The sequence below is a fragment of the Strix aluco genome, chromosome 5 (assembly GCF_031877795.1).
Source record: "Strix aluco isolate bStrAlu1 chromosome 5, bStrAlu1.hap1, whole genome shotgun sequence".
In the NCBI taxonomy this organism is placed as follows: domain Eukaryota; kingdom Metazoa; phylum Chordata; class Aves; order Strigiformes; family Strigidae; genus Strix; species Strix aluco.
Genome location: NC_133935.1, coordinates 30566321 through 30577512, shown reverse-complemented (window position 1 = coordinate 30577512; position 11192 = coordinate 30566321). Strand labels below are relative to the sequence as shown.

At 55.4% G+C, this 11192-nt stretch overlaps 1 protein-coding gene across 4 annotated transcripts; it reads right to left on the bottom strand.

Annotated features, from left to right (window-relative positions):
* Positions 1-24: 24 nt before the first annotated feature.
* On the bottom strand, positions 25-8641 carry LOC141924306 (uncharacterized). Of its 4 annotated transcripts, none has more exons than XM_074826616.1 (5): positions 4867-6745; positions 4085-4436; positions 3146-3278; positions 1806-2777; positions 25-1542 (listed from the first exon to the last, which is right to left on the bottom strand). In XM_074826616.1, the coding sequence occupies exons 1-5, from the start codon at positions 5057-5059 to the stop codon at positions 1432-1434; spliced, it is 1761 nt and encodes a 586-aa protein (XP_074682717.1). In that variant the 5' UTR covers positions 5060-6745; the 3' UTR covers positions 25-1431. The 4 variants fall into 4 exon arrangements, with proteins under 4 accessions (XP_074682717.1, XP_074682715.1, XP_074682714.1 ...); XM_074826614.1 differs by adding an exon at positions 8626-8641 and having other exon boundaries at positions 1483-2777; positions 4867-6105; XM_074826613.1 differs by adding an exon at positions 7411-7542 and having other exon boundaries at positions 1483-2777; positions 4867-6105.
* Positions 8642-11192: the final 2551 nt, after the last annotated feature.

The following is an 11192-nucleotide window of genomic DNA, read 5'->3' as shown; positions in this document are numbered from 1 at the left end:
GCTTTTTTTTTTTTTTTTAATTAAAAAAAAAAAAAAAGAAAGAGAAGGAGGGGAAAAAAAAAAAAAAACTAAAACACAAACCAACTCAAAAAACTTTTCTTTCCACCCCCCAAACTTCCTGGGAGGGCCTGGGCAGGCCAATGGCAGGCAGCCGCCGCCGCCCCGGCCGCCCGCAGCCAATGGAGCCACCGGGGCGGGCGAGGCCGCCGGGCGCACGGGAGGGGGAGAGGCGGGACGGGACGGGACGGGACTGGTCCGGGGGCTGAGCCGCGTCCCCCTCCCTCCCCCTGGCCCGGGCAAAGTTGAAGCCCAGGGAGGGACGGGCTGAGCCGCTGCTGCCCCAGCAACTGACCGCCGGGAGCCCAGCCCTTATCCAGGCAGGGTTTTCTTTCAGGCAAGGATTTATTTGTTTTTTCAGGCAGTTTTTTTTTCAGCAGTCCCGTCATGTGGGTGAGCACAGGCAGGTCCTCACCTTCGCTCCTGAAGCTGCTTGGTTTTATATCCCCCCCGCCCCCAGTGAACACCTAAAGCAGCGATTTGCAATCCTGGCAGAGGTGGTAGGGAGGCCTCTGGGGCCCCCGGGAAGCCAGCTGGCATCGGGAAGGGGGATTGCTAGAGAGGGTCCCAAAGGAAAAGGGGCAGGGGGCTGCCCATCACGAAATGCCAGGCTCTGCTGTGCAATTACACCAAGGCAATGCTTCTCGCTGAAAGGCTATGCGAAGGTGCCTGGTCTGGAGCTCAGTGCTCAAGAAACCCGGAATAGATCCACATCTGTGGGTGAACCAGCCCCCGTTGAGCAGGGGGAGCTCAGGGCTTTGGGCTCCTCTCTGGCTTGGGTCAGGGAAGCAAGGGAAGGGATGTCACCGGTTTTGAGTTTGAGAGTCCTCTGGGAGCCTCCTGCCTAGCTGCAGTTTGTCCTCATATAAAGCACAAAGTCAGGCCCTAGCAGGGAACAACCTGGCCGAGACAACTGACACACACAGAGGGGGACAGAGGCAGGGACTTGGGCCCAGCTGCCAGCTGCATGGGCTCCAGGGACACTTTCTGCAGCCCTCCAAAGCCGCTCTCCATTTTTGGTATTCCAGGAACACCAACACAGTTGACCGTATCTTCTTTCATGCCGCTAAAGCCTGCTTCATCCCTGTAAAACCCTCAGTGCCATCATAGCACTGGGCAATAGTAAAGGGAACGAAAACAGCTATGCTGAGATTTTAGTCCCAGGTCTTCTGCTTGCCTCTCTCTGGCTTTAAAAATTGTTCCATGCCTCAGTTTCCCACCTGAGAAATGGGCAAAGGATGAAGGACAGGGGGATGTTAGTGAGCATGGTGCCCAGGAGGTCACAGGAAGGCAGTGCCACACTAAGCCTGCTCAGATCAAGTGCTGGAGACCCAGGTGCTGCCTGCAGTGACCTCCAGGGAAGGGCAGCTGCCCCTATCTGGCCCCTACCTTGTTGCGCTTCTCACTGGCATTGGAACGTGGCTGCGGGCTTCCCGAGGAGCCGGCGCTGCTTTGGAGTGGGAAGGTACCTCCACCCAGCTGGGGCTGCAGGGGGAGAAAGCAGAAGCTAAAGCCATGGGGGTTTAGTTCACACCTCAGTTTCCTAGATCTGAGCATTCACCTCCTGGCACGAGCCAGGGCAGGAAGCATCCTCCCTCCTCCCAGTACCAGGCATGCAGCACGGAGAAGCAGAGGATCCAGGGAAGCCAGGGAGTGCAGAATTGCAACCCAGGGGACCCACCCACTCTGTGCTTGCCGGTTTTATGCCTGGAAGTGTCCCCATCACCTCTGGCTCCTGCTCTACTCACATGGTAAATGAGAAGCTTCTTGTTCCCACAGTCACTTTCCAATGACTTTTCTGGGTTGCTTGTGTCTTGGGTGTGCTTGGGACCCTTCCACTCGTCCTCCAGCTGCTGTGCTGGACTCTGAGGCCTTTTCCAACTCTCATCTGGCCGTGGATATATAGTGGGGCTTTTACAGTCCCTTTCCTGATGGCGTATCAAGTCCGCATGGCACATGGGCTTCTCTTGGCGCTTCCAGTCCTTTTCCCACGCCTGTGCTTGGTGGGCATCCCTCCGACCCCTCCAGTCCTGTTCCCGTGGTTGTGTTGGGCTCACAGGGCGCAGGGGCTTGCCTCGGCCTTTCCAGTCACTGCCAGTGCCCTTCCCAGGGTGGGAGGGTGGCAGCTTTTCCCGGAGGCTCTTCCAGCTGCATTCAGATGGCTTCCCAGACCCCCTGAGGTGCAGCAGCTCCCCCAGCTTTGCTTGTTTCTTCTCTGCTCCCCACACTGGCCTGGGAGGGGAGATATCCTTTTGGCTTTTCCACGTGCTCTCCGTATGTCTCCCGGGACTCAGAGACCGTGATGGTAGTCCTGCCCGCCTCAGTCCACTGTTATCCAAACCCTTCCCAAGGCCTGCAGGGTGCAGGGAGTCCCCTCGGCTCTTCCTCTCCAGGGCTTGCCCTGTACCCCCAGCCTGCCAGGTGGCTCGGCCCCTCTCCAAGTTCGGAGGGTGGCCTGGCTCCCCTTGGCTCCTCCAGCTTTTCTCTGAGAGCCAGGGAGGGCTTGCAGGCTCCCCTGCCCTCTTCTCTGACCGGTGGGCTGGACTTGCAGAGCGTGGGCTCCGGCTCCCTCTCTCCAGCAGCCAGCTGGGGCTGGCAGGGCGCAGGGGGTCCCCCCGGTTCCTGCTGGCCTTCTCGGTGTGCCGAGCCGGGCTGGGGGAACGCAGAGACTCCTTGGGGTCTCTGCTGCGCTGCTCGAGGTGCCAGGAGAGCCGCTGACCCTAGGAACACAGGGGAGAGAGAGCAGAGGGTCCTCTTAAAAAAAATAAATGCTGGTGAGTGGGAAGAAGACAGGATTAGGGCTGGGAAATGGTTTGGTTAAATAGTTCCCAGACAGCAATTGCATCCCGGTGCACAGAGCCAGCCTGTATTGAAGAGAAGCCTGTTGCACCCAAAGGGTGAAAGGGCTGCTGCCATTTAAGAGCCAAGAGTCCCAGTCCACGGTAGAGGAAGGGCTGGGAATAGAGGGAAGGGGGAGCAGGGAAATGGTAGAGAGAAGCATGTGGCAGAAAGAGAGGAAGATGTGGGACACAAAAGCAACCCAGCTTGAGGAGCTGGGATGGGTTCCCTCTGTGCAGCCAAGCCTCACCTCCCTGGGCAGGCTGGGGCTGGACTGCCTCCGAACTAGGTGGCCTTTGCTGGGTGGCACTGGGGTCTTGCCATCGAGCCGGTCCACGCGGCCCTCCTCCAGCGCCTGGAAGGCCTCCAGAGTCTCCGATTTCCTGCAAGCACACACAGTTTGTCCAGCTGCCACCAGGCTCAGCTTAGAGGCAGAGCCCCTGTGAGCCCTGCTCCAATTAAGCCTGACCCTGCAGACCTCTGCCTGCCCCAGACACAGTGTACACTGTAGCCTCTCCCTGTCCCCATTGCTTCAACCACCCCAGCTTTTGTGTCCTGCTGCCTGACCCATGTCTTCTTCACATTATTCCTTAAGCTTCCCTCCATCTGGTCCTTCACATCCCACCCACCTGCCCAGGATACTTCCCTGGTCCCCATTTACATTCCCTCCTGCCCTGTGCCACCAACATTGGAGCCATTTTTGCTTCTCCAGCCAAGACCCAGCCAGAACTGGGTACTTCTTGGCATCCCCCGTCCTTTTCTGAGCAGCTCCTACAGTGGACCTTGGATCCCTGGGGAGCTACTGACGCTCAGAGTGGGGACCACCTCTTTCCTTCCCCCCTTCCATAGCTTGCCCTGCTCTGCAGCACATCCTGCAGCTTCCAGGAGGTGGCTGTGAGGATGAGGAGGGTGGGCTGCTCCCTCTACTTCCAGTGGCAGAGCTCTGCTCTGCCTTTCCAATGGCCTCAGCTGCCTGTGTGCTGCAATGGGGGAGGTTCCCCAGGCTGGGAGGTGCTGAGCCTAAACCCAGTCCTTGCTTTAAGGGAAATTTAAGCACAGCTGAAAGCTGAGATTTGCCATCTAGCCCTGCTCTCTCCCTGAGGCACGGTGATTCGGAGGTGAGGGCCCCTGACAGCATAGGGAGGCGATCCCCCACTGCTGACTACTATGGAGACCCATTCCTTCTCACCTGCGTTCGCATCCAAATATTTTCTCCACCTCCACCCGGCCGGGGCTGAGCGTACGGGAGCCACGGCGGTCAACAGCATTCTGCTGGCCAAGGCGCCTGGGCTTGGGCAGGTCTGCCAGCACGGTGTACTCCTGCCTCTCCAGCCCATGCCGCCCCTCCACGCTTCCGCTGCTGGGGTGCCTGTGGCGCTCCCGAACCCAGGAGCTGGCAAGGTGCCCATCGCCACCCAAGAGGTTGCTGCGGGCCAGTGAGGAGCTGGCAGTGGCACGCGGTGGGGTGGACGCCCAGGGAGGGTCGGTTTTCCGGTGCTTTGGCCAGCTCTCCTTGGGCTTCTGGCTAGCAGGATGGCGCTCTGGGACGGGGAGAAGGCCGTTACTGGGGGAGGCACTAGCGACATGGGATGCCACCACATCCATGGCAAAACAGGTCTTCGGAGGAGAGCTAGAAACAGTCCAGGAGGGCAGAGATAAAACCCAGCACTCCCTCCAGGAATGGTGGGAGTGCTGGGACACAGCACTGCAAGTTGAGGGTATGCCAAATCATGCAGAGAGAGAACACCCACGAGACCCATGATTCAGGGTCAGCACACACAGAGATGCCATGTCATGGACTCTGGGACTCATCACTTTGCATGGTGCCCAAGGGGGTGTGGAATGACTCCTGGGACCAGAACTGGGTAAAGAGATGCTAAATTTAAACAGAGATCTGCCGTGAACTTCAGAGATCCCTGGGTGGAAAGCAAACCAGAACTAGGATCTCACACAGGAGCAAACCAAGTGTACCTGCTTTCAGTGGGCAGATTTCATTCGTAAAGTCCTGGTCCTCAGTTCTCACCCAGGATCCAGAGGGAACGGGCTGAACCCACCTGGGTCTGTCTGCCTGCGGGGCTTGTGGCCGCACCTCCTGCTTGTGGCCCATGTGGCTCATCATGTTCCGTTTGCCCAGTCCCAAAGTGTTGTCCCACAACTGGGTCATTTCCCTGTCCTGAGAGACAAGACAGGGCAGATCTCTGCAATGCAGACCAGTGGCTTTTGTGGGCTGAAAGGGGGTAAAAGCTTATATGAGAAGTTACAGCCCATTCAGCCCAAAGATGCTGGTAAAAAGGAACCAGAAAAGGAGCTGGGTGAGCATAAGATAACCCCAGCCCAACATCAATGGTCTTGGCAAGAAATAACATAGGAAAGTCGGCATGCGGGAATCCAAGTGCGAATCTCATGGGCTCTTTAAGGGGAAAGCCCCCTTTGTGGGGACTAAGGGTCTCAGCTGATCCCCCCCTTGTATCTCGGGACCTTCTGAATGTGCCCAGCAGAAGTGGTGTTGAAGGGCTGAAGGGGCTGGGGAGACCAAAGTAACCCAAACCACAAGAGATCCGCATCTCACCCTGGCAAGCATGGAGTTGGCTTCGGCACAGGTGCTGAGGTTGGTGCCGGTTTCTCTGTGCTCAGCCTCAGCTCCAGGGCTGAGCAGGGGATATCCCCTGCTCTCGTGCCAGCTGTGGGGCAGGGAGAGAGGACAGCTGGTGGTCAGCACAGCCTGCAGAGCTCAGGGGTGGGTGGCAGCGTCAGCAGCCCAAGCCACACCATCTCTCTCCACTGGATGAGCAGAGGCTTGCAGACCCCATCCTGGGACCACCAGCCTCGCTCTAGAGGCAGTGAGGAGGAAGGAGACTCTTTTGGTGGCTCCCTGACCTCTCCTGGGACAACCAAGAGGAACCTGGTTAGAGGGCATGGCATGGGGTTCGCTCAGCCCTTTTTCCCAGGCACTGGGTGTGCAGAGCATCAGGGAGAAGGTATCTTATTTCCCCCTGCTTGGCTTCCCGCTCCCCCTCCTCCATTCTTCCCACCGAGGGGGGTCGTTGGAGCAGCACAGCTCCCGGCTGGTACTCACCTCTCTGTCTCCTCCTCTGGGCCCACGCACACGTATACCTTGCACTGCGGGGCTAAAATACAGAGGGCGTCCCAGGGCCCGCCTGGGTCTGTGTCGCTGCTGGCATCACACCCTGCAACCTCCACGGCATGCTCCTGTGAGGAAGAAGGGGGTGCAATGCTGCTGTCAGCATGTCGAGGATGAGGAGGAAGGCTGCCCTTCAGAAACACCTGCTTCTTCTACCTCCTCCAAGAGCAGCCTGGCATCTGGGGCTCTTGATGCCTCTCCCAGCCCACTGTTCAGATTTTCCTCCTACTTCAGGAGGCCAGAGAGGCCCAGCTGAATGCTGCAGGCATCCCAGAGACAGCACATGTGGGTGAGGGCTCAGGGAAACTTTCCCCCCACATCGATGTTGATGCTGCTGGCAGCTGCTCTCCCTTGGCACCCGGATAGCCCAGGGAGAGGCAACGGAGCCAAGAGGGAGATTTTTGCAGAGAATGCTGTAGCTCCAGTCCCTGCCTCTCTCTGTCACAGCTTGTAGGTGTCTCAGCATCCTCCCCAGCCCTGTTACCTGCAGGGTTTATGAGCAGCAGCGTGGGAGGCTCCAGGGAGCCAGCTGCCTGTACCGCTTTCCCTCTAGCATCTCGCCTGTGCTGGGATTCACTCAGAGGTGACAGCTCTGAGCAGATCGCAAATGAAGGGCTGAGGTAACCTTAGAGGGCCTGGGGCCAGGGGCAGAGAGGGAGAGGGTGAGAGAGAGGGAAGCTCATTACTATTTCATCACGCCAGGCCAGTCGCTCCTGGAGGACAGCGAACAACACGAAACCCTCTGTGAACATGAAACCAGCCATCGCCTGGTCAGAGGCAGCCACGCAGCTTGTGTGTCCAGCCCTGTGCCGAAGGACTGTGTTGGATCAAGGTATCTGGAGCCCAAAGTTCTGTGAGATTTATCCCACTCCTGCCTTCCCCTCCGGGAACAGCTCGCTGCAGCTGCCCAGGGACAGGACTCAGCCCTGGCTCTAAGCCAACAGCTGAGAGCCACAGGGCCACCCACCAGGACCATATTTTAGGTGAGGCAGGCTGTAAATGCCAGCAGGCATCAAGCAGAGATAAATCCAGGGTGGGTCCCTCCTCTGCCAGTCCCCTCTTCCCTCCTGTAGGTTTGCACCTGCAACACCCCTGCTTTCCCTTCCAGGATCTATCAAGCCCCTCGTACCCTGTGTCCAGCCCTTCCCTGCTAAGATGTCTCCCAGCTCTGGTCTGGACACTGTTCAGTGATGGATTCCCACGCCTGGGAAGACTCTCTCCCCTGCAACTTTCACCCAAAGACATCTAGAAAGCCTGGTTGAGCCTTTGTCTTAGGGATTTCCATCTCTACAAAGGCACATGGGGTCCCAACATGGAACAAAGGGGTCCTTAATGAAGTATTCATAGCCTCCAGGTGGGATGGAGGAGCTCACCTGGATAGAGTGCTGGTGAGCTCCTTCGGCTTGCAAACAGTGCTGGCACAGGCTCCTTGCAAATGTGCTGGCTTCAAAGTTCATGCAGGGCACGTCATCTACTGAACCAGACATTGTCCATAGCAGGGATAAAGATCTTTGGCTGCTGGGCTGCTGGCAGGGGGCAGCCAGGAGGAAAAGGAGGAAGGAACAGCAAGCAGCAGAAGACCAGAGTTTGGGGTCCCCCAGCCTCAGGCTCCTTTGGAAGCAGGAATGTTATTCCCAGACTGAAGTTTGCTGCTCTCAGCTGGCAATACTGGAATTGAAGGGCATCCAGGTGCAAGGTGATCAGTATGATCCATATCATTATAGTTAATAAAAGGGTACACTCCAGCAGGGACCTCTTTCAGAAGGGGGCACTGCACTGCGCCCTGAAATGAATGCTCACACCCCCCAATTTGGGAGTCCCTGTGAATATAGGCTCCCATCCCACTATTCTGATGGAAGTTTTCTTCCTTCAAGGTTGCTTAAAAGGCACAAAACCAAAACCTTTCTTCTTAACTATGTTGCTTATAAAGGGATAGCTATAAGCAGCTTAGGAAATTTGGAAACCCACTGAGACTCTTCCTAAGCTTGTTGATCCCACTGAAATTTCTGAGACCTGTAGGACAGTCAATTGCAAAACTGTGAAGGGCAACAACGGAAGGACAGGGTATCAGTGTGGGATGAGTCCAGCATCCCTGATGTGAACATGCCACTGCTCCCCTAAACATGGACACTTGAGTCAGAGCAGCTGATCAAGGCTATGGCTGCTCCCAAAACAACCAGGGTCAACTGTCAATGCCAAAAACAAGCTGTAACTTTTGTTTGTCAGTGCAATCATTTACAATACAGCAAGCTGCAGTAGCACCAACCTTACAGCTTTCCTCCTTGCATTGGGCCACATTTCTTGACTCGTTCACACAAAATGCTGGACAGGAGCTTAAGCACTCACCTGCCAGCGATGCAGCACCAAACACCCCAACATCGCAGCCCACCCCTGCCTGCGGAGTGCCAGCTGTGCCTGGAGCCCAAGGCACCCCACTGCCTGGTGAGCAAATCATTGCTCTGCACATCCCTTGGGACCTCCTGCCAGGATAATGCTGTGATCCTCAGGGCCTCTGGCACGCATGCATGCATGCATGCATGCAGCCAGCCATGCTCAGTGCTCCCAGTACCTCCCAGTACCCCCAGTACCTCAGCTTCCCTATGGCTCCCAGCACCTGGCCGCCCGCCGAGCTGCCCCTCAATGAAGTTCGCTGTGGGAACGGCGGGGAGCGAGGCCCCGCCCCTCCCCTCTCATTGGCTGCCACCGACCAGCGATTTGAATACCGCCCTCTGAGTGGCTGGCGGCGGCGCGGGGCCCTGGCGCGCGCACACACGTGCCGCTGGCAGCGGGCGGCAGGTCCATCGACCCGGCCGGGCCGGGCCCGGCGACCCCGGGGCTGGTGTGACTGATTGATACTGATTGGTTATTAATCTGAGTTGATGATTTTTGGTGATTTTGATAAGAAATGATTAGGACTAATCAATTAAATGGAATCTCACAGAAATATCATTTTTTATAAAAGATAGAGGTGTAATGTTTTAAGCAGTCACAGAGATGTTGTATTCAGTTTAAGGTAACCAACCAGCCAGTTACGCTGCTGGACGAGGCACCATCGTTAGACTGTCTGGTGAGGATGATTTATTGCCCTGTAGGCCAGGTGTTTTGAGAGTTGTATTGTGAAAGGGCCTCGAGGCGTGTTCAAATTGCAATGTGAGCCAAAGTCCTGGAGTGAAGGACATTGCGGGGGGGGTCTTTCTTTTGAGTCCGTAGTCTGTGGTGGTCGTAAAAGCAGCCCCCCGACTCATTTCAGGACTCGGGTGCGCATGACCAGGAAGAGATGGGAATATGAAAATGAGTTACGGGAATAAGTATGTTTATGTATGGCACTTGATTAATATGTGTTACTGTATCCAATATAGTCAGCATGTTACACGAGTTAGGTGTGCATTGTTGGTGAGACGACTCCCCTGCGCACCCGGCCGTTAATAAAGGAGTGTCTGCTTATCTACATCACATTGGTGTCGATAAGTTCTTTTATCCCATTTTGGTGACACTGGGGAGGGGGCAGCAGGCTGCAGCTCATCCCCTCACCTTGCACCCTCATATCTCAGCCTCTTCCCTGCCCTTCCCCTCCACTGCATCTCCCCCGGGACCACCGAACCACCTGCCGAGGGCCTGCCCCTGTGCTCCCCTGCAGGCGTCACCTCAGGAGTGAGTTAACGTGCACCCTAGAGTTGCTGAAGCAGCAGACTCGTCTGCAAGCACCAAGACAGCCAAACGTCACCGTGTCCCCCGCACAGCTCCAACGGGAGGTCAACCCTACCCTCAGCACTCCCCACAGAGGTTTGTCTAACCTGGGCTTTACCTGCCATGCACAAGCCCTGCCTGAGCCTCGCAATTCCTAGTGAGACGTGCTTAACATCTCTCCTTCACCGCTCCCACTACAACTCAACTTCCTTCTCTTCCTGGTCTTGGGGAGCCTTAAAAAAAGTTTAATTTCACTTTTTGTTGACCCATTGAAAGCCATTTGCAACCCACTCTATAAACCTGTCTTTGCCAGACAACCCCAGTTATTCAGCTCAATTAGTCCCCAAAAGCTCTTGTCACTCTCCCAGCAACTTTTTTCCCCAGTTCATTTCTGGAATACAATGCTGGAAGCAGCAGTGGGACTGTACTGGGTACAGCTTTGAGCTTGATATGCTACTTAAAAGCAATAAATACAGTGCACTGACTATCACACAGCTCATGCACATGCTGCAACCATGCCGCCTTTGTGCAGTGCTCCTATTTTTCCCCAACTCTCTGACCTTGTCAGCTCCCAGTCTGGTTTTGATCCTCTGTAATCTCAATTACATTTTTGTGCACGCGTGTGTGCGGAATCATGGTCTAGCCAGCAAAAGCCATCATGCATGCAAACCCCACGGTGGCAGCCCACATCAAAACCCTGCACCTCTCCATGTGAGCCCGCAGGCACAAGCTCGAGTACCACGCAGGTGCCTGAGGTGGCCCAGCTGCAGAGCCAAGCGTGACAAGCCTGTGCGCATGCCCTGGAAAGGGGAGCACACAGCAAGCTGCCCCTCTCTGCTTTTCCTTTTCGGAGCAGCGGCTGTGCTAGCATGTTGATTTTTGCAGGTGTCTTATATTCGAAAGCGGCTTCTCCTGAACAGCTGGAACTTGTGAGCAGCTAGGAGGGAAAAAAAAAAACCAACAGAAATGCTGAAATCCATATTGAAAACAAGGGGAAGCAGCAAAGAAGAATTGTAAGCCAGAGTCTGGTATGAACCGTGATGTGTCTGGCAAACACTTAACACACTAACTTGCACGTGGGAGCTCCAAAACATCCTGGGGAAGCCTGTCTGCACAGGGTGTAAAACAAAGACAGCAGGCTAGGGCTGAGTCAGTAATTTACATTACAAAATAAAGCTTTAATCAATCAAATGGAGAACAATTCTGATGGTTAACACTGCATAGGATTTAACAGTGCTGTTCTCAGTTTTTCCATAAGCTTTTTTTTTTTTTTAATGTGGAAACACAACTTCCAGCAGGAACTGAAAGCTTTCAGAGCATGAAAGAAGCTGTCGGAGACTTCAGCTGACACTTGAGAAAGGCTCAGAAGTTATTAGGGCCAGCAAACTAAAAGAGATTCTTCCAAATCACCTGGCAGCAAGATAACACACACCGAAGTACTATTGAGAACACTCTTAACATCCCATCA